Below are 24,224 nucleotides of genomic sequence, written 5' to 3' on the forward strand. Positions count from 1 at the left end.
AGAACAACCGCGAAGAAGATAAGTAGGAGTATTTAGGGAGAATTAACTTATGAAGCCTATTAGATCTTGTGAATTTTAGCTTTTCGTAAAGATAGCTAGGAGTTGTGAATTCAATAAGCTTATACAGGAATACACAGTTCCTAGCTGCAAGATAATCTAAGATACTGCTTCCCAGAAGTTTATTCTTCCACAACGAGATGTGGTCATATTGCTTTAAGCCGTAGACGTAGCGAGTAACATTATTGAACAGGACTAGGATTTTATGAGACGAGACAGAGTCCAGCTTGAGGTAGGATTAATTGCACAGCTAATTTTTTTCTTGTGTCTAACGGTGTAAACGAGGCTGACATTCTTAGCCTGCGCAAAACAGTGTACACGTTGCTTACAACTTTGCTTATATGGTTCGCACAGCTCAGCGAAGAATTCATAATAAAACCAAAATTTTTTTATCTTGTCAGTAAATATGAGACAGTTATTACCAGTATATGTGCTCCGATTTGGCGCATATTTGGAACAAATAATAAATAAGATAATGGAAAGCAAACTATGAAAGAAATCGCCCGCTAGGTGGCGCAAGGATCGAGATATTCACAAAAATCGTATTTGTGGTCCGATTTGGCTCATATTTGGAACACATAATAAATACGAGAATAGAAAGCGACCTATGAAAAAAATCGCCGCTAGGTGGCCCAAGAATCGAGATATTCACAAAAATCGTATTTGTGGTCCGATTTGGCTCATATTTGGAACACATAATACATACAAGAATAGAAAGCGATCTATGGAACAAATCGCCGATAGGTGGTGCAAGGATCGAGATATTCACAAAAATCGTATTTGTGGTCCGATTTGGCTCATATTTGGAACACATAATACATACATACGAGAATAGAAAGCAACCTATGAAAAAAAATCGCCGCTCGGTGGCGCAAAGATCGAGATATTCAAAAAGTCGTATTTGTGGTCCAATTTGGTCCATATTTGGAACACATAATACATCCATGAATAAAAAGCGACCTATGATGTCCGATTTGGCTCATATTTGGACCAAATATTACATACAGTCCGGTAGAAATGACATCAGAATATCTTGGAGTTGGAGGAGGGACAAGCATACGTGGCGCAGAGTCGAGTAAAGTCTTTGAAAGGATTATGTATTGAGGAAATAGCTGGTAACAAATTGTCAGGAAAGTCCTTGCAGTAATGAGTCACTAAATGAACTAAATAGATTGAGAAATAATAGGCAATTAAATAAAGACTAAAAACTTAAAAAAAAAAAATAAAAATTTAAGTTAAACGGTTTTATTGAAAACAATACTTACATGAAGTAATAATAATACGAAAAGCTAGAAAATAATTAGGTAGGTCCTAGGTACTAGTCATGACACTCCTCATCAATCTAGGGCGTTGATCAGACAATTAAATAAAAGCGTTGGACGCGTAAATTTCTATTGATAGTCATATATAAGACCAACTGCACCCTAATCACATTTTTAGAAATTTCATTCATTTTCTAGCTTTTAGTATTATTATTACTTCATGTAAGTATTTTTTTCAATAAAACCGTTTAACTTAAAAATTTTTTTTTATTATTTTATTTCATATTTGGTATAGAATTATGGCATTTTTTAATTTTTCGAAATTTTGGATAGCGAAGTGGGCGGGGTCATAGTCGGATTTCGCCCATTTTTAATACCAAGATAAAGTGAGTTCAGATAAGAACGTGACCTAAGTTTAGTAAAGATATATCGAATTATCGTGTTAACGGCCGTGCAAAAAGACAGACGGTCGACTGTGTATAAAAACTGGGCGTGGCTTCAACCGACTTCGCCCATTTTCACAGAAAACAGTTATCATCATAGAAGCTATGCACTTACCAAATTTCACAAGGATTGGTACATTTTTGTTCGACTTATGGCATTAAAAGTATTCTAGACAAATTAAATGAAAAAGGTCGGAGCCACGCCCATTTGAAATTTTCTTTTATTTTTGTATTTGTTGTACCATATCGCTAATGGAGTTGAATGTTGACATAATTTACTTACATCAATTTTTTGTTAAAATTTGACTATTAAAATTTTTTTTTAAGTGGGCGTGTTCGTCATCCGATTTTGCTAATTTTTATTTAGAACACATATAGTAATAGGAGTAACGTTCCTGGCAAATTTCATCATAATATCTTCAACGACTGCCAAATTACAGCTTGCAAAACTTTTAAATTACCTTATTTTAAAAGTGGGCGGTGTCACGCCCACCGCCCAAAATTTTACCTATATTCTATTCTGCGTCATAAGGTCAACCCACCTACTAAGTTTCTTCGCTTTATCCGTCTTTGGTAATGAATTATCGCACTTTTTCGGTTTTTCGAAATTTTCGATATCGAAAAAGTGGGCGCGGTTATAATCCGATTTCGTTCATTTTAAATAGCGATCAGAAATGAGTGCCCAGGAACTTACATACCAAATTTTATTAAGATACCTCAAAATTTACTCAAGTTATCGTGTTTACTGACGGATGGACGGACATGGCTAAATGAATTTCTTTTTTCGCCCAGATCATTTTGATATATAGAAGTCTATATCTATCTCGAGTAGTTTATGCCGTTATGGGGTACCGTTATGCGAACAAAATTAATATATTATGTGAGCTCTGCTCAGCTGAGTATAAAAAGAGTGTGAAAATACGACAGAGGCAGAAGTTTGGAGCAGTGTTTAAATATCTTTAGGAAGATATTTTGGTTTAATCTACTGGAACAATTTAGTTTAGTGCTAACTTTTTGATTAAAATCATATTTAAGTGAAACTAGCAAAATTTTTATCGTTTTTCTCTGTAGCCTGTCCTCTATTTCTCTTACTTCTCTCCCTCTTCATCTAATTGTTTTCCTTTTTTCACACTCTTATTCTCGTTTCCTTCTTCTCCTCTCCTCTTACGCCACCCTTTTTTATCACTTTATATCCTCCTTTCTGGCGAGAATTGTACGTCTCTCCCACTCCTTCCAACTCTTTATTTCGCTTTCCAATCATCCCCCGTCTTGCCTTTCACTCTTTCCCCCTCGCTTTCCAGTTTCCAGTCTACTTCTCTTCTTTTCTATTCATCCACAAAATTACCCTTTACCTTATTCATTTCCTTTTCGACTCCTGTTCCACTAATTCCTCTTCTTAATGCTCTCAGTTTCCACTTTCCCTTTCTTTTTTATTTTTTGTAGAAGTACCTCTCCCCATTCAATATGTACGATGGCCGGCAAATTGTCTTCGATATTCTGTAACGCAACGTGAAGGAAACTTTCAATAGGACTGGACCAAAGAAACAAGGATTTTAAAAGCGCTGGTTCCACATTACAATTACAACGATGTTTGGTGTCATGAGGATACACATTGCATTCAGGACGTATGTCAGAGTTGATTTTTATTAAGTATGAGTTTTGCCAAAGAGGCTGCCGCTTCTTTAGGAGGTCTGCTTTCTTCTACTGTGAGGTCTGGGTATTGGGCTCTGAGAACAAGATTTTTCAGGCATTAATCGCCCTGATGCTTTGCCGAACCTTTGTGGATGACGCGGTGACCTCTTTAGGCTTATCTGGTTCAAACGCAAGAAGTGTTTTGATATGATACTGCTTAACAACTCTATTTGAGTCCATGTAAAGTCCATAATATCTCCGTTTGAACGCATTATCAATCGGCACTGCAATATAAAAAGCCTGGATTAATCCAAGCTGCTGCAGCAAAATTTATCAAAGCTTTAGTTCAAACAGAGTTCATGAAAGTTTTCCCCTTCATTTCAAATATATTTATTCAATGATAACTTAATGCAGGGAGATATCAACCGACTAATGTACTTTGTACTTATAGAAATAATTATTAGTGATGTGCGATTTCGAATATTTTGGAATACGCCTTTTTTGAGTATGGGCCTAGTTAATAAGTTCACATTAGCATAGCTCTCAGCTCCAATAAGAAAATTTAAAACAAAAATTTAATTAATTTCTTCGCTCCTATCTCGAAAATGGAATAAAAAAAAATAAATGTAAGGCGTGATAACCTCCGAAGAGATCTAAGGCCGAGTTTCTCTTCCAATTTGCGTCGTTTGATTTTCCCTACAAATCGGCCTGACGGGACCTACATGTTTTATGCCGACTCCGAACGGCATCTGTAAGGCAGATGAGTTTTCACTGAGAGCTTTTCATGGCAGAAATACACCCGGAGCGCTTGCCAAACACTGCCGAGGGGCGACCCCGCTTAGAAAAATTGTTTTCTAATTGAACAACCTTATTTATAAAATTTTGATGTTGCTTTGTACGGTGTGGTAGGCGGAGCACGCTACCATCACGGTGGCCGCCAAAGCTTTATTCAAAGCTCTCTTATAAGATATAAGCTCTCTTATAAGATATAAGCTCTCTTATAAGATATAGATTTTCTGAGCTGAGTTACCTGCTGATTAATCCTCGAACTTTTTTATTATATGTATATACAATTTTCGTTCACTTTTTTAGTACTTTTGGGATATTTTTTTGTTTTTCTGAGAAGAAATTTTTAAACATTTTTTTTTTAATTTCCTCTAAAGGTTCGTCGGCTATTGCGGAACCGTCTTTCTACTTAATTTTAAAATCTTCTTTTCCTGTGAACTCAATCCCAAGACGAACGGACTACCTGATTCCCTATCTGCGCATCGAGGGCGATCTTAAGGCCACAATAGAGGTGGACGGTTGGCGCAAGGGTGCTCAAATGGCGGACGAGGCGATACATGTGTACACAGATGGTTCCAAAGTAGTGGAAGGAGTAGGGTCTGCGGTATACTGTGCTGATCCGGAAATAAACAGATCCTACAGGCTTCCGGATTACTGTAGCGTTTTCCAAGCGGAAATAGTAGCCGTAACCAAAGTAGAAGAAACCCCGGAAGAAAATAGCCCAAGCTGCAATCGTGTTAACTTTTATATTGACAGTCAAGCAGCAATTAAGGCAATAATCTCGCATAGCACAGCATCAAAATGCCTGTTAGAGTGTAAGCAGTCCCTGGAGAGAATCGGTACAGGGAGAAGCATACATCTATACTGGGTCCCAGGGCATATGGGAATAGGTGGGAATGAAAAAGCGGATGAAGTAGCTAAAAAGGGCGCATCCCTTGAAGCTTGCTCCGTAGACGTCCCACTTAGACTGGGCGAAATTAAGCGAAGGCGAGAGGTGCACATGATCGACCAAGCAGGAAAGGCGTGGGTTCAAGCGCGGAGCTGTAATGTGTCGAAGATTTTGTGTAGGTCTTACAACCTTAGACTAACAAAGTTGCTTCTATCATTAAAAAGAGAGGACTGTAGACTCATGACGGGTATTCTGACTGAACGCTGTCTTCTGGCGGCACATGCCTTTAAATTAGGCTTGGTCAGTGAAACCAGATGTAGGATGTGCGGGCTGGAGGAGGAAACGATCGAGCACGTTCTGTGCTCTTGCCCTGGGCTTGCCAGGCTAAGACTCCAACTATTAGGAGTGATTTAGCTGTCAGATCTAGAAGCAGAAAGTGACTTAAGTCCTAGGAAGCTTCTAGTATTTGCCAAGAGGACGGAGTTATTTTATAACATAGGTCCTGGTTTTTGATAGGGTTTTTCAGTTTGGTCGTTAAAACAAACTTCTGGTAACACTAGGGACTTATTCAGTCTATGCGAGATCCTCGTGGACAGGCCAGTTCAACCTAACCTAACCTTCCCTATGAACACTAATTTTGGAATACTGTCACTACTCAAAATAAATCGGTTCTTTATTTCACTAGCATGTCTTTTGGCATCCGGTATATATCCGATATAAAGAGTGAATAACACGTGCTACAAAAATGAGTCGTTATTGCGTTGAAGTTCTGTTATCGGACTTTTTTACTCATTTATTTATAGATACGCTTATTATGCGCCCTCATGCATTTCTTTTTTTTATAAATTTTTTTGTAACTTTTATATGCTTGTTATGCTTTGTGTTTATAAATTTATTTTGTCATGAAGGGCAGTCCCTTCTACATATGGGTTGATATTCTAATCACAACTTTAGGTATTGTATTCAAGTTCACTTCATTATCAACATTTTGTGACGGAAGTCAAACAGTTTAACGCCGCTATCTCGCTCTCCTCAATTGGCTATGTTTACCTTAATATTATAAGTTTTTTTTATATTTATTTCAATAACACAGATAAGATAGCCAAATTAATAAAATTCGTTCAATTACTAGGGCGATAAGAGATAAAAAAAAAAAAGAATAGGTTACTACATATATGGAGAGTAAGAAATGGGTATGAACGTTTATTCAAATGAATGAGCTCATCACCATTACACCAAGGCGGACGCCACGTTTTTGGCATTTGGTTCTGCTTTTTAGTTTACATATTTTAATTTTTAAACGATTTGGATTTTAAGAAAAATAGGCTAATCAAAAACACCTAAATAGGTCGCTTCCCAAGGCAGTCGGTTCTATGTACCGGAGCGACTCGGGATTTTTCCCGACCAAGGACTGTCATTTCAGTGTGACCCATCTAATTTGTTTCGTCCCTGTTGAAACGGCAAGTTTCCTTGGACTCCCGTTAGAGGATATTGATGACCATTTGTGATCGGTCGCGGCTATTAGGGCGAGCATTGCTACAACAACAACAACCTAAATAGGTGCATGAACATTAAAATATTAAAACCCTACTTCATTTTACTTACTGTTATTATATATTTTATTCTAAAATGATATGCTCCATAAAATCCCAATATGATGAAAATTATATGAAAGAAATTCACGAATATGGGCGCCCACATGTATCCGAGAAAATCGAATACTTGGCGTTCGATTATTGTTACCTGCAAAGAAAAAATGATACAAAATTAAAATAGTTTGATTAAATAGTCTTCAAATATTAAAATAGTCTTTATTTATAATCTCGTAAAGATGAAAGTTTATAACCCAAGATACTGATATGTATGCGCCTATTCTCGGTACGCATGGTAATAATTTCAATTGATATATCAGTACATTATTTATTGTGTTTAATAGCAGCTGCATTGTTCTACTACAATGCAATGGAAAAGAAAATTTCGTGATGTCCGACTAAGTATTTTCGCACACATGAATGCATTCGGAGGAAATTTTGTATGGCCACCACTGACCCAGTACCCTCAATTGCTACAATACATAACTTCACTTTACGCATCACAAAGTCATTAATATTACACTCAGTGACTACATATATATATATTTACAATTTAATAATATTTTTATTGTAGCCATTTGTGCAGTTACTGTGTTATGTATGTTTATTAGGGTGGTTCTTATATACGAAATAAAGGTGCTTTTCCAGGTTCACCACTTTAAACGGTAATACCAAGGTCAAGAATATCATATGTAAATTTTGATTCCGATTGGAGACGTTAAGGGGTGTAAAAAATTTGAATAAAGTAAAATGATAAAACTTCTTCGCCTGCCATTGGCATACCAAATAATGTATTTTCTTGATAATAAAAAGAAAAGTACAATACATGGCCATTTTTCCATTTGCAGAACGTTTTTATCGGGAAAAATCAGGTATTTTATTATAATAACCACCCTAATATATGTGTATATTTGTTTATTGATGTACATATGTAAATACTACTGGACTACATGGTTTTACTGATAGGTTTGTTATTTATTATATTTAATTGAATTTAATTGGTAAAAGTTAAGAAACCAAATAAGCGTAACGTCATTGTGAAACAGAAGTAATAAAAATTAATGCCAAGAGCAGGGAAAAAAGAGAAGGTAAAACAAGCGGCGGCTGCCGTGATAGCGTGCTCCGCGTACCACACTGAAGATCCTGGGTTCACGCCCCGGGCAAAGCAACATCAAAACTTTAGGAAACAAGCTTTTTCGGTAAGAAGACAATTTTTCTAAGCAGGGTCGCCCCTCGGCAGTGTTTGGCCTTACAGATGCCGTTCGGAGTCGGCATAAAACAAGTACGTCCCGTAACGCCAATTAGTAGGAAAAATTAAAAACGAGCACGACGCAAATTGGAAGAGCAGATCGCCCTAAATTTCTTCGGAGGTTATCGCGCCTTTCATTTATTTTTTTATTTATAAAGAAAAAACTCATGGCGAATCAAACAAAAAATTTACGATAAAAAATAGAGAAAATTAATTAAATAAAAAAATATGAAGAAAAAACAAATAAAAAGGAAAAACAAAAAAATTATAAAAAAATTTTAAGGACTACCTTTGTATAAATGGACCAAAAAATAGAAGGCAATTGTTCCTTTAATACAGACATAGTCTTGTTGAATTTTGACAAAAAAAACTTTAACAATAGCTCATGTAAAAGAATGTTGGGATTTAAAATTATAAAGGTAGAGCGCGTGTTTAAATATTAAATAATCAATTAGTTAATCCCAAGTACATGGTTTGCCTTAAATTGAAAGATTGCGCTCCACCTTTATAGTTTTAAATACCAATATTATTTTACAAGAGCTATTGTTAAAGTTTTTTTTGTCAAAATTCAACAAGGCAATGTCTACATTAAAAGAAAAATTGCCTTCTATTTTTTGGTCCATTTATATAAAGGTAGTCCTTAAAAATTTTTTATCATCTTTTTATTTTAAATTTTTTAGTACTGCCTACAAAAAGGCAATTTCAAATTTGATTAGTAATTTAAGTAATTCCTAAGTGAAAATTCTTATCTTTATTTATTTGTTCAAAATAGCAAGATTTAGGAGAATTAGTGGAATTTTCGCTGACAACACTGGCGAAAACAACAGAATTCCACCTCGCATCATAACAAGAGAATTCCACCTCGTTTTCCAGCTACTTAAAGCTGAAAATCGTGGTGAAATTCGCATACGCCTGAAAGTCTTAAAGAATTGTGGTGAAAGTCGCGTACGCCTAAAAGTATGCAAGGACGTGCATTGAGTTGGGCCTTCAACGAGGTGGAATTCTACAACGCCTGCAACACTCAGGAGGCTATCCATGAAGGTGTGACCTAGTCTTCTAAATAGTTCGACTTGTGCGTTACGTAGCTCCAATTTTTTGATCAAACATTGTACTGTTACCGAGTTTTAAACTATATTTCAGGTTTCAAGTCTCTAGATAACCAGGAAGTTAGTTAAAAATCGATTGCAAGATTCCCAATTTAAAACTAGTTTTCTCAATATCTCGATCCATGCGCCACCTAGTGGGTTTTTTTTTATAAAATATTGCATTGTCACCGAGTTCTGACTTACGGCCCAAGTTTCATGTCTAGCTCATCGGGAAGTTACTCGAAAATCGATCGCAAGATTCCCCCCGTTTTTAAAGGATTTACATTTATCTTGACTAGCACGCCACCTAGCGGAATTTTGTTTTCTATAAGTTGTATTGTCACCAGGCCTCTAACTAAGTGCCAATTTCCAAGTCTCTAGGTGACCGGGAAGTTAGTTAAAGATGGATTGAAAGATTCCCAAATTAAAATTAGTTTTCTTACTATCTCGATCCGCATGCCACCTAGCGTAACTTTGTTTTCTATAAATTGTATTGTCACCTGGTCTCGAACTATGTGTTCAGTTACAAGTCTCTAGGTAACCGGGAAATTAGTTAAAAATAAATTGAAAGATTCCCAAAATTAAAATTAATTTTCCTAATATCTCGATCCATGCGCTACCTAGCGGAATTTTTTTGACAAAATATTGCATTATCACAGGGTTCTGACTTACGGCACAAGTTTCATATCTCCAGCCCACCGGGAAGTTACTCAAAAATCGATTGCAAGATTCCCCTCGTTTTCAAGGATGTGTGGTTATCCCACTTAGCGCGGCACCTAGCGGAATTTTGTTTTCTGTAGATTGTATTGTCACCTTGTCTCGAAACATGTGCTAAGTTACAAGTCTCTAGGTAACCGGGAAATTAGTTAAAAATGGATTGAAAGATTCCCAAATTAAAATTACTTTTCTTAATGTCTCGATCCATGCGCCACCTAGCGGAATTTTGTTTTCTGTAAATTGTATTGTCACTGGGTCCCGAACTATGTGCTAAGTTACAAGTCTCTAGGTAACCGGGAAGTTCGTTAAAAATGGATTGAAAGATTCCCAAATTAACATTAATTTTCCTAATATCTCCATCCATGCGCCACCTAGCGGAATTTTTTTGGTAAAATATTGCATTGTCACCGGGTTCTGACTTACGGCCCAAGTTTCATATCTCCAGCTTACCGCGCAGTTACTCAAAAATCGATTGCAAGGTTCCACTCGTTTTTCAAGGATTTGTAGTTATTTCACTTAGCGCTCCACCTAGCGGAATTTTGTTTTCTGTAAATTGTATTGTCACTGGGTCCCGAACTATGTGCTAAGTTACAAGTCTCTAGGTAACCGGGAAGTTCGTTAAAAATGGATTGAAAGATTCCCAAATTAACATTAATTTTCCTAATATCTCCATCCATGCGCCACCTAGCGGAATTTTTTTGATCAAATATTGCATTGTCGACGGGTTCTGACTCACGGCCCAAATTTCAAGTCTCTATCTCACCGGGAGGTTAGGTTAGGTTAGGTTAGGTAACCTAGCTCACCGGGAAGTTACTTAAAAATCGATCGCAAGATTACCTGCGTTTTTTCAGGGATTTTCGTTTATCTCGATTCGTCTGCCACTTGGCGGCATTTTGTTTTCCACGAATCTTGTGTTGTAATGTCTCCCAGATTTGAACTATGTTCTAAGTAACAAGTGTCTAGCTCAACGGGAAGTTACCAAAAAAGCTTTTCCGTGGGTCAAAAATTCGTATGGAAATGAGGAGAGAAACATGAAAGGGACTTAATACAAAGGTAATAATAATAATAATAAGAAAGGAAATAAAAATAAAAATTAAAATTAAATAAAAAAGGACAAAAAAATATAACAAAAAGGAAAAGAAAAAAGAAGAAATAAATAATACATAGGAAATAAAGTAAAAAGAGAACCAGAAAAAAGACAACAAATATAAAAAGCAAAAATTAAGAAAAACAGCAGCAAAATAAAAAAAGCAAAAGATATATAGAAGGAAAAGGTATATAGAGGAAATAAAAATAGGAGGACATAAGTAAAATAAAGAGAAAAAAAGGAAAGTGAAAACTGAGAAAGGAAAAATAATACAGATGTAAATGCAAAACAAAAACAAAACTTAAAAAAATTTAATAAAAATAGTAAATATACGAAAACTTAAAAAAGTAATAGGAATAGGCTCGGCAAAGGCCCTATCTCGGAAAAATTTTGAAAAAATTTTATTAGAAAATGGACTATCTTAGAATTTATTTCAAAAACATCCTACCTGAGCATAAACTCAATACCTTTTGACGTTAGGAAGGGCGTTTTTGAAGCAAATCCTGAGAAAGGGGTATTATTTAACCGCATTTTTAAAGAGGGCCCTTTTGAAGTAGATTCTGAAACAGGGCGTTTTCAAAAGTTTTCTTAGATGTGGTTTTATTTTTTTTTTTTTTTTTTTTTTTGAAATGGCGGCAAATTTATTTTACTTAAGTATTATTCGATATGTAATTTTGAACAAAAAGTAACTGTATGAACTAAATATTTGAGGCTTCGCGATAAAAGGCCTCTAACTCGAATGCCGTTTTATTTACACGGCGAGCAGGTATAGTGGTTCGTGTGAGCTAGCTCTCTCATGGTGTGTACCGCGCAATTTCATAACTCAAAAAGTAATGCGAATATCAATCTCAGGGTTTCACCAATTTCTAGAATGAACTTTCTTTTGTAACAAATCGTTAAAAAATTATTATTTTTTTTTTCGAAAAAGGCTCCTGGCGTGCATTGCAGTCCTTACAACTGCCTCTAAGGTTGTCGACGAATGCACAAAAACAAGATTTTGTTGAGAAGACCTCGTGAGCATATTAGACATGACATTATGTAACAGACCGACTAAATTGCATGCAGGATGCTATATCAGCCTTTCTCTTAGCTGACAAAGTACACATAAGAGAAAACAAGTGCTACTGGAAACTTAAAAGTTTTCGCAACATTTTACTGACTACCTAAAGGGCGCGGCACAATTAAATTTATCATATATATGCGTTTAACAAAAGCGTATGCATTCCAGTAACATCGCCACAATCAACCAAGATGTTACGTTTATAAATATGAAGGAACTTCATACTTGGCAATTGAATTTTATTTCACCTTGCCCATTCACATACAAAATTTCGCGAAGCACTGGTATAAAAATTCTCCCTATAAAACAAAAATAGTTGCTAACATATTTTGTGTCATATTCATTTGATACACTGCAGTTCTAATTGCGAAAAATATTAGAAAAGTTATCAACGAGAGGCAAAAATAATTTCACTTGCAAAGTGTACCAGCACCCTTAGCCAAAGCAAATATCCAGTCCTACATCTTATGGTTTGCTTGCAACATTATTTGAGAGTTGGCTACCCTTTTCATATCAGATGGCGCCAGTGTCGCTCATTCTACCGTTCTCCATAAAAATACGTGCAATCTACTCATAATGCATAAGCTTGAGTTAAACTCGTCGATATGAAAAACTGATTATGTGACGGAGCTATAAGAGAGGCAGGCCAGGCCAATGGACCACATATTAGCATTCAGCATGTTAAAATGCATATTCCTATCTAAGTATTGCCAAATGGAAACCTTTTTAATTGTGTGCAGGTATAGTTGAAAAAATATCCAGTTACACGAGAAGAAGCTTTTTGCATATTGCTTCAAAAGAGGTCACAAAAGCTTATGTTCAATATTTGTGCAAATTGCAATTGCGCAAACATATGCAGTCTAAACTACAACAACCCTTCTTAGCCAAGTAAGGTAATCACATCATCCTCTTTGAATCAATTAGTTTCAATTAAGAAGTGCATACTGGTGATGTATGCAGATGTGAGATATGACACTTTGCAAATGACTTAGAGCGCACATACTTATACATGAAGAGAGTCAGAAACACATGCATACATACATACGTATGTGTATTTCAATTTTCATACTTTCAACAGTTCATGGCCATAACTCTTAGAACTTTATTTAGCACTATGTCTGAGGTAAACTTTATTTTTTACTTGGCTATTTCAGTTGTTTCTTTGTTATTCTTGTATTTGTGATTTCGCATCAGTAGGTGATGCAGGTGTTAAGCGTGATTGACAATTTTTTTTTTGCAAAAGGAGCGAATGAATATGAACACTTCGTCGGGTATCTTGCAAAGTGCGAAGAGTAAGTAAAATAAAAGGTAAGTAAAATAAAAATGTATCATAATGGTTTGATTGGATAATAACCCCAAAAAAATTGGTGAAACAAAAGTTTAAATATAAGAAACCTTTATATTTTTATGGGATTTTTTAGATAATTTTTGGACTTTAACAACTCCGACAAATTTCGAAAAATTTGCTAATAAATATTTCGTCTCCTATAATTATAAAGAATAACTTTTAAATTATTTTACAATAGCGCCTTACTAAAACGTCCCCTCCATCAATTACTTAAATCATCTTTGTGACTTAATTTCTCATTTAGATCATATTTTTTCTGCGTCATTAGTCCGAAAGAATCTCCTAGCTAGGTTTTTTTTTTCGAAAGGTCACACACCCCATTTATGATTATTTTTTAATCGCTTTAACTTTAAGTATATTGACCTGGATTGGTAATATTGACTAAGTGAGTCTCCTTAACCTTTACCAATTAAATTTGATTTTATGGGTTCACTCAAGATCTGTTTGACCTTAACCAATAATATTTGTTATCACGCTCACATAGACGGAGTTGTTATCCCGGGTTTGCTTTTCGTATTATTTCGGACTGATTCATAATACTTTCGGACCTATTTTAGGTATACTTGTGGATTATTTTGGAGTTTTTTATAATTTCAAGACGATTGCAAGGCAATTTCGGGATCAAGTAGAATTAATTTAGGGACCACTTTAGTTTTATTTCAGACTAGTTCGGGACTATTTAACTAGGTATTATTTCGTTAATTTTTCGGGACTATTGCCGGGTCCTTTTGGTTCAACTACTTATTTTTAATCAGTTGGGGAGTGTTTTAAGGACCGGATATGAACTATTTCGGTATTGCTTTAGATTCAAGTAAAACCCTCCCCTGGAACTAAAGAGGAGTTCTTGTTCTGTAAAACGATGAAAATTTCCATACATGTGGGTAAATTTTGGTAAATTTTTTTTATCGATTTCATCCCTTTTTATCGATTTCATCCCTTCCTGTTGTTGTTGTTGTTGTAGCAATGCTTCGCCCCGCCTAACAGCCGCGACCGATCACAAATTGCCATCAATATCCTCTAACGGGAGTCCGAGGAAACTTGCCGTTTCAACAGGGGTGGACCATAAGGAAAGGGGTGTTAGAGGTGTTGGTTCCACATTACAATTAAAGAGATGGTTGGTGTCATGTTGGGACAAATTGCAAGCGGGGCATACATGTTGTATGTCGGGGTTGATTCTGGATAGGTAAGAGTTTAACCTGTTACAGTATCCAGAACGAAGTTGAACAAGAGTGACACGCGTTTCCCTGGGGAGTATGCGTTCCTCTTCCGCGAGTTTTGGATACTTTTCTTTAAGTACTGGATTCACCGGGCAATTCCCGGCATAAAGGTCCGACGCCTGTTTATGGAGTTCACCAAGGACCTGCTTGTGTTTTTTCGCTTCATACGGCTGGGTTCTCAGGTGCCGTATTTCCTCAAAATGCTTACGGAGATGACCCCTTAAGCCCCTAGGCGGTGCTGGTTCATCAATCAGATGTCTGGTGGGATGCTCAGGTTTCTGGGTATTCAACAGGAACTGTTTGGTCAGCATCTCATTTCTCTCCCTGATGGGAAGTATTCTCGCCTCATTATGCAGATGGTGTTCGGGGGACATAAGAAGACAGCCCGTGGCGATTCTGAGAGCAGTATTTTGGCAGGCCTGTAGTTTCTTCCAGTGGGTAATTTTTAGGCTTGGCGACCATATGGGTGACGCGTAGCACGGAATCGGCTGGCTAATTGCTTTGTATGTAGTCATGAGCGTTTCTTTATCTTTTCCCCAGGTACTGCCAGCGAGGGATTTGAGGATTTTGTTACGGCTCTGAATTCTCGGAACAATTGCGGCTGCGTGCTCACCAAAATGTAGATCCTGATCAAACGTCACACCCAAGATTTCGGGGTGTAGGACAGTCGGTAGCGTAGTGCCATCGACGTGGATGTTCAAAATGGTCGACATTTGGGACGTCCATGTTGTAAATAAGGTCGCGGAAGATTTAGTCGGTGATAATGCCAGGTTTGGCGAGGCGAAAAAACTGTAGAGATCAGGGAGGTAGCCGTTTATTTTATTGCATATCGCATCGATCTTGGGCCTGGGCCTGTGGCCATTATTGTGCAGTCATCGGCGTAGGAAACGATTGTGACTCCTTCCGGTGGTGAAGGTAGCTTAGATATGTAGAAATTAAACAAAAGTGGGGATAGGACACCACCCTGTGGCACCCCTTGTTTAATTCTCCTTGGTTTTGATGTTTCGTTTCTAAATTGCACCGATGCCTGCCGACCACCCAGATAATTTGCGGTCCACCCTTTAAGACATGGGGGAAGGGTACACCCTTCCAGGTCTTGCAGTAACGAGCCATGGTTGACCGTATCAAAAGCTTTTGATAAGTCTATCGCTACGAGTACTGTTCTATGGTGGGGGTATTGATTTAAACCGCAATATATCTGGGTGATAATGACATTTAGCGCGGTGGTAGTGCTATGGAATTTTCTGAAGCCATGCTGATGAGAGGCTAGCTGCAAATTTGCTTGGAAATAAGGGAGCAAAATGGCTTCAAGCGTCTTTGCTACTGGCGATAGGAGAGATATCGGACGATACGACTCACCTATGTTAGCTAGTTTCCCAGGCTTTAGTAGCGGGACCACCTTGGCCATTTTCCATTTATCGGGTATGACAAAGGTGGAAAGAGACAGGTTGAAGACATGCTAAATATTTGAAACCCTCTTTCCCTAGGCTTTTAAGCATCGGCATGGCTATGCCGTCTGGGCCCACTGCTTTAGATGGTTTAGCGCGCCCAATGGCGTCCTCAACCTCTTTAGCGGTGATGGTGATTGGTGACGCGCTGAATTTGTGTTTATGTGCGTGTCTATTGGCTCTCCGTCTATCTTTGTCGACCGTAGGATGCATTATATATTGTCGGCAGAAAGCGCTCACGCATTTTTTCGCATCCGACAGCACTTTTCGCCAAAGGCGATGGAAACTTTGTCTTTGTGCTTAGTCGGATTCGATAGGGACTTTACGGTGGACCAAAGTTTGCCCACACCGGTAGAGAGGTTACAACCTCTTAGGTGCTCCTCCCATTTCGCCTGCTTGTGTTCGTCCACAAGCAATCTGATGCGTTGGTTTATATCCTTTATTTGGGGGTCGCCTGGATCAAGCTGTCTTATAAGGTCACGTTCTCTCGCTAAGTTTGTGGCCTCCGCCGGGAAGTGGGGCGGGATTTCGGGAATTCTCCCGGCGGGAATGAAACGCGCCGAGGCGGATTCAATGACCTTACGGAAGGCACGCTCCACTTGGCGGGCATCAGTCGGGATAGGGAGGGCAGCAAAGCGGTTATCTGTAAAAGATTTATATTCTTCCCACTTTCCTTTTTTGAAGATTATGAAAGTGCGTTTTTCGGTAACGATGAAGTCGGCGGTACGCTCGAGCGATGGGCAGGTGGTCGGATGCCAATGTTACCATCGGCTGCCAGTTGACGCAGTTTACGAGTTCTGCGCTCACAATTGAGATATCTGGCGAACTGTGACAGCTTCCTACCATACGTGTGGGGGCGTCTCCGTTTATTGTGCAGAACGTTGTTTCTTCTATTTGATCCGCCAACATCTCACCCCTACTGTCCGCCCGCAAGTTTGAATGCCATAGATCGTGATGGGCATTGAAATCGCCTAAGAAAATGCGATTGTTGTCAGTGAGTAAGGCTCTGATATTAGGGCGGTATCCACTGGGGCAACAGGTGGCAGGAGGGATGTAGATGTTGGTGATTTCTAGGTTTGCATCGCCTGACCGGACAGATAGGCCTTGACGTCCTAAGACATTGTCCCTGCGGTCGATGGCAGGATCAAATATATAATATTGCACAGAGTGGTGTATGATAAACGCGAGGCCGTCTCCATTTCCGCTCTCGCGGTCTTTCCTGTGGACATTATACCCAGAGCAGGTCTGCAATGCAGATCTTGCTGTGAGTTTAGTCTCTTGAATCGCAGCAATGCGGATGTTGTGCCGCTTCACGAAATCGACTATCTCCGTAATCTTTCCAGTTAGTCCATTACAGTTTAACTGCATAATTCTGAAGTGCATAAGGGGAGACGCCGCCACTCTGGGGGTAAGTTACGGGTGACTACGCCTGGGTTGTGGAAGGCCAGGACGCAATTGCTGTTGTGGCTCTGGGACTGGGCGTCCTTGGGCAAGCATTGGGGTACCCGGATGATTTGGGTTTGCGTCCTGGCAACATGGCGCGATGAAACCCGTCGGGGGGTTGCCGTCGCGGATACCAGTACATCTAGGAAAGTGGCACCACCCAAGGCAGGTACTGCATTTGGCTGATGTCGCAAACCTATATATTCTGTACTGGAAAACGGTGCAAACGGAGGTAGGGACTAAGAGTCTGTTTCCCTGACCTGCACGATTGCTGCCGGAAAAGAGGGGAGGAGAAGACGGGGGCAGGGGCTGATGCTCAGCGTTGCTACCGACTCTACTACGAAGGTAGTAGTTATGAGTGGTAGCAGCTGTTTGAGTTGTTGGCGCCGTGGGGTGCGAGCAGCAGCGGGTACTTGTTGTGGCTTGCTGAGCTGGGAGGTAGTGGAGGGGGGGGGGGGGGGGGGGGGAGGGGGGCGCTTAGGCGTAGACTACGAGACGCCCTTGGGCGTTAACAGCAAGAGCCACAAACGATTTATAAAAGTTACGTGGACGTCGGGTTTTGGGATCAAGCCCAGAACAACCTGTCCGATGCAACCATCCCTTGCACGAGACACACTGAACAGAGTATGACCGTCCTAAAAAGATTCTTTTCCGGCAGATGCAGCAAAACTATTTCTCAGAACCGGGGTCATGAGACGGACCCGGATTGGATTCGATGCCTTCCCGGAGTAAAAGAATATGGAGCAGTCCTGCTGCAAGGAGCTGCTGGGAGGATGACAATTTGTGGGAGGGACGCAACAAATTAAATGGGGTCACACCGAAATGACAGTCCTTGGTCGGGAAAAATCCCGAGTCGCTCCGGTACATAGAACCGACTGCCTTGGGAAGCGCTCATCCCTTCCTCTCCCCCTTTGGTTCACAAAATACTCGCAACCGTACATTACTTATGTTTGATTTTTGCCTTGGGTATAAAATAGTCCATTTCCTTTCAATCGCAGAAGTTTCTCTTACAAATATGCTAGCTTAGCGAACGTTAAGACTAACGGCAGAGTTCCGTTATAAGCTAGGCTAAAAATAATTTTTATTTTCATACATTTTAGAAACTCGAAACGTTTCTGGCACTGTGACTTTTACAATTTTCTATAAAAAAAATCATTTTCATATCTTTCTATTTTTAAATTATAGCAACGCTTCTCGCTTCCACTCTGCCGTCAGCCTAAAGTATAAGATGTTTTAAAATCACTTTTGTGTCTATAAATTTCGCTACTTTTAAGAAGTGTAAATTGGGGAAGCATCGCACAATCACGAAAATTTTGATTCATATACCATACCCGCTCAAAGCTGTTTAATTGCTTTTCATTTACACGCTTTCATATTTCGCTGTCACACTTTTTTAAAAAACCACCAATAAATATTGCAACAGATTTAAAAGCGATTAAAAAGCAACTGTATGTAAGTAATACAACAAACAGCCCATATTTTTCAACCCACAACAATTAATAACCGCATGCAGACATTGAAATAGCCACAAAATGCCATGCACCTGCCACAACAAACAGCATGCAACACACACACACATACACATAATCCTTATACCATACAGCACAGAGCTAACAAATGGCGCGCATAGCAGCATTCAGAGTCTAATAACGAAACGCATTTTATGATTAAGTGGCTGGATGGTGGTGGGAGGATGAACGAAACGATCTGTACTTAAACATAATTGCAAAAAAATCAAGTAAAAGTTTTACACAGTTGCACTTTGGGACTCATTAAGAGCTACAACATTTGTAGAGCTTTCACTTGCATAGGTGTATTTGTAAAGAGCGCATTAAGGTTTGGTATGTGGTTACATAACGAGCGCGAAACGTTCCTTTTCACGTTTGATGCGTATCCTGCGTACACATTTGGGTCTTCTTGTGCCTTGCAAGGGTATTTCCACAGTTGTGGTGTTGAAATGACGCTGTTAGGTCTGTATAGCGTTGAGTAATGTAAATAAACCATGAATTTACAACTATACACTATATTTGCAAATGTATATGTGTATGTACATATGTCTGCATAGATGTGTTAACGCTTGTGTGCTGCTGTTGCACATGCTGCTGCGGCAGTTAACCCTGACCCAGCATTGGCAAAACTGCAAACATACATATGTACAAACATGCATACATAATTACACATAAAGTTACATGCCACGTGATTGTGGTACAATGGAGCAAATACGTTATCGACCATTTCAATATTTATAGCAAATAGTACTTGATGTAGAATGCATGGATCAAAGCGATTTTGAATATTTTCACGAAATTTATAGTTAGTAGCATTACCGACACCTCTACTAAATTTCAGAAATATATCTTTAATGAGTTTTGACAAAACGAAACCAAAAAAAAACCGAACGAAAAAAAAACAAAACAACACAAACTATGTAAGAGTCCGTTTTCTGGAAAAGAATTTCGTAAATACTAATAATAACTTGTACAAACTCTGAAATTACACAAATATTTGCATTATTTCGGGTTATCGGTAGGAGTTATATACAATATACTTTAAATCCAGAAAGGAGATAGATAGGTTGACACACTGTGCAACATTGCTTTTTTGCCAAGCGCATGTATTCTTTTCAGAAGCTTACATATTCCCTTTTCTCAAATGTGTGCCATTTGTAATTGTGTATGCATGCAATGTAATTTTATGTTTTATGCTTTTGACTTTTGTAAATGAATATACTAGTTTATGTGCCATCTTATGTCCTTCATATAAAATGTCCCTTTATGGTTTCGAACAGTTTTCTGTTAGTTACTTCCTGTTGTCACATTAACAACTTCAACAGCTGAAAAGGTTGCAAAAGTGATTATTCGTTGTTGGAACAACTAGAAAAGCGGTCATCGAAGAAAATAAAAATTTGTTGAAAAGGAAAATAAAAAAAAAACATTGTTAACTAGTGGTTGTTGTAGCTTTAATTTTAAATAGCTTCACATTTAACACATTTACCGTCGCAGTTTACATGTTTTGAATGGACCATTTTATCTTTTATTATCTTATATATTATTTCTAATTGCTGTACAGATCCCCATTTCGCTCTTATTTCCAATCCAAATCTATAAATAAAGTTTTGGTTGTAAAGATGGGGATTCGTGCTATTAGCGAGCTTTGGGCATTACGAGTCGTATTGCTTTTGTTTAGCTATATTTTATTAAAATAATTTGTTAAAAATAAACGATTGTGAGCACACAAAGAAATCTATTTGTACTATGGTACTAATGTGAATATTTTATTAGAACTAACACTGTATTAGCGGCAGTTGTTAGCATTCGCCAGATGGCAGTGCAAGCGCATGTAATTTTATAGATGTTTGATTGATAGAACAACTGATTTCTGTTGATATTTGATATGAGACTTTTATATTTGTTGCGCAAGATGCGCACGGGTCTGACTCTTTAAATATATAATACCAACACAAGCAATATAAAAACAAACTTAGTTAAACAAAACAAACAAAGTAGAAAAGAAAACCAAAGTGAAAAAGCAAAACTAAGGCATAAAAAACTTAAAAACCAACAAAATTAACTAAACTTACACAACGAGCAAAAAAAACAAAAACAAATAAAAAAAAAACAAAACAAAAATAATTAAAAAACAAGAGCAAAATCGGAATAACCAAAAAATAAAGAAACGAAAACCAAAACCTTGAAAATAGCACAAAAACTTGAGACTAAGAATGCTGTCATATAAACACTGTGGAGAAAATGAAAGAATATTGTGACGAATCTTAGCAACACTAAGGAATACTATCATCTCTAAGCCGATACTGAGCAGTGACTTGTATGCACATAACCAACTTAATCATTATGTCTACACATATGTCCGTACAAGCAGCGTAGAGCAACGCACAAACACATGCATATATCTGAGATACTCCCAAATTTAGACAATTATTTGTGCAAGTATCACTCACATATACACGCGCGTATGAGAAGCTATACACGTGCGTCTGTAGTTATAATTTTATAGCTGGTAACTAAGTAAATTCTGGAAACGCCTAGAAGTATGGAACGAGGAAATCGAAGAGTATAAAAGAGCACAATCTGAGAAGTCATGGATTCAGTTTGATTTAAGCGCGCTATCTGTCGAGAAGTAGTAGTGTTATTGTGAAGTACTTTAATAAAGGCCATATTGCATTTTTGAATATTGGAGTTATTTATTCAACAGTTTAGTGATTCGAACGTTAGTAGAAGGTTGCAAATAAGCGAAATTTCCCTAAATTCACCTAAATTCGTTACAATATATACCTAAAAGGAAATAGCAAACTTTCTTGCTCAGCATGAATACATCGCCCTCGGCAGTGTTTGGCAAAGCTCTGCGAGTGTATTTCTGCCATTAAAAGCTTCTCAGTGAAAACTCATCTGCCCTGCAGATGCCGTTCGGAGTCGGCATTAAACAAGTAGGTCTCGTCCCGCTAATTTGTAGGAAAAACTAAAAGGAGCCCGACGAAAATTGGAAGAGAAGCTCGGCCTAACATCTATTCGGAGGTTATCGCGCCTTATATTTATTTATTTTTTATTTATTTTAAGATACTGAGTAAAAGCTCAGACAATTGAGTAATCTATTGGAATACCGGAATCGTCATTATTCGCCAGAACGACTAGAAATTCCGGCGGTTACTTACATAAATCGACGATTGCAGAGGTAATTTTCAATTTTCTCAAAATTTTTTAAAATTTTCACGCATGCTGCACGCAATTGAAATTAAATTAAGCGACAACAACTACAACAACATGTAGATAGTAAGTATGTGCGCCTCATAAGCCACACTCATTCGCCATTGTTGAAAGAGCATTTGTTGCGCTCATTCATTCCTCATATACATACTGGCATATGTACCTACACAGTTGCTTTCACTTCTATTTCTAGTACAGTTGATGTAGCCTTTGTAAAATCTACTTTAAACTTAATTCACTTTGCTTAAATGTTTTCACTGTCAAATTACTCGCAAATGTTAGAATTTTCTGACGGGCTTTTACAATTTTGTGTTGCTGCAGCAAAGAATCTGCACAAAGGCATGCAACGAAATGCCACGCATGGCTACTACAACAATAACAACAAAACCAGTGCAACAATTTCAAAAATTGCATCATAAAGCAAAAACAAAAGCAGTGGGAGATGATAATTCTCTTGCGGCAACAACAAAAGCATGCCACATTCGCTACGAGTAGAGAGCAGCAGCAGCTGTCTGCGAAATTTCACTTACCATTTAAAGCTAAAAACAAATCTTGTAAAACAGTGAAAATAAACAATACACGCTGTAGCTACTGCTTTTTGTATATTTTTTTTTATTGTTTCTTTCTACTTTTTGCTATTCCGTAGTTAATACATAAGAACACAAAAATTGCTCAAGCACGCGTTTCTTCACTCAATCATCGCAACGCACAACAATGACAACATCGTCGTACATATGTACACAAATAGTTTACGGTATAATTGTTGTTGTCGCCGTGTTTGGCAATTAAATTTTTACTGTTGTGGTGCTTTTATTGTCCGCTGTTCTGGATTAATTATTTGCTTGAATTTTTTAATTAACGTGAATTTTTGTTGTTGCTTTTTGCTAGTTGTTGCTCAGACGGCGGCTGAAATGGAGCAACAGCGACTGACCACAATTGATCATTTAGCAGGAAAGTGTCTTCTGGAGGCTTGCCTATATATGTATGTATATAGGTTATCTTCTCCAATCAAAGGTAGAGTCAGAGAGAAGTTTGGAGGGGCTTACAGTTATTTGTTCATAACAAAAGCACAGAAAGTGTATGCCTCTCTTCAAATTTTCGCCGTGCGCCTTTCACTTTTTCCTACAAATTGGGTGGACAGGTCTACGTTTTTTTACGCCGACATCTAACGGCATCTGCAAGGCAGATGAGTGTTCACTGAGTTTTTCATGGCAGAAATACAATCGAAATGTTAGCCAAACACTTCCGAGGGCGACCCCAATTAGTAAAAAAAATGTCTAGTTGCAAAAACTGTTTTCTAAATTTTTGATGTTACTTTGCCCGGGAGTTGAACCCAGGACCCTCGGTGTGGTAAGCGGAGCACCCTACTAATATACCACGGCGTCTTTTTCAAAACCAAGAAGAATTAAACAAGGGGTGCCACAGGGTGGTGTCCTATTCCCACTTCTGTTTAGCTTGTACAATGTCACCGACCAAATCATCGGCGACCTTATTTACATCATGGACGCCACAAATGTCGACCATATTGAATATTCACGTCGATGACATCACGCTACTCACTGTCTTACACCCCAAAATCTTGGGTGTGATGTTCGATCAGTATCTACATTATGGAGAGCATGCAACCGTAATTGTACCAAAAATCCAGAGCCGTAATAAAATCATCAAATCTCTTGTCGGCAGCACTTGGGGTAAACACAAAGAAACGCTCATTACTACTTGCAAAGCAATTGGCCGGTCACTTGCATGCTACGCTTCCCCGATATGGTCGCCATGCCTAAACGGGGAAAAAATATAGGCCTACCAAAATACTGCCTCAGAACCGTTACGGGCTGTCTTCTTATGTCCCCAGAACACCAGCTACTCAATGAGGCGAGAGTACTCCTCATTAGAGAGAGAACAGACATCTGATTGATGACGCTACACCGCCCACGGACTTAAATGGTCATCTCCGTAAGCATTATGAGGAAAAACGGCACCTGAGAATACAGCGGTATGAAGCCAAAAAGCACAAGCAGGTCCTCAGTGAACTCCACAAACAGGCGCACTATGGCGCCTTTTGAGTTTTTTCTTTTAAAAATTAAAACGTTTGAACTAATAAAGATATTTTAAAGATTTACACTGCACCTGAAAGCTAATTATTTAAGCTTTGGACAATTTAAAATACAGGGTTCCACAGTAACAGGGT

General features: G+C 38.2%; 1 protein-coding gene across 21 annotated transcripts in view; it reads right to left on the reverse strand.

Moving 5' to 3' along the window:
* The window catches only part of NKAIN (Sodium/potassium-transporting ATPase subunit beta-1-interacting protein), a 270,678-nt gene that overhangs the window by 43,274 nt on the left and 203,180 nt on the right, over window positions 1-24,224 (reverse strand). For 20 of the 21 annotated variants that reach the window (XR_010951164.1, XR_010951165.1, XM_067774109.1 and 17 more), the window contains one exon: window positions 6,675-6,812. The exons of the other annotated variant lie outside the window; for it this stretch is intronic. Coding sequence is in view for 18 of the 20 variants with exons in the window: in XM_067774109.1 (XP_067630210.1) it covers window positions 6,675-6,812 (138 nt within the window). In the remaining 2 variants the exon portion in view is untranslated. The remainder of the gene's footprint in view (window positions 1-6,674; window positions 6,813-24,224) is intronic. 21 annotated transcript variants of the gene reach the window in all.

This window comes from Eurosta solidaginis, chromosome 3, assembly GCF_040869045.1.
Source record: "Eurosta solidaginis isolate ZX-2024a chromosome 3, ASM4086904v1, whole genome shotgun sequence".
Lineage (NCBI taxonomy): Eukaryota > Metazoa > Arthropoda > Insecta > Diptera > Tephritidae > Eurosta > Eurosta solidaginis.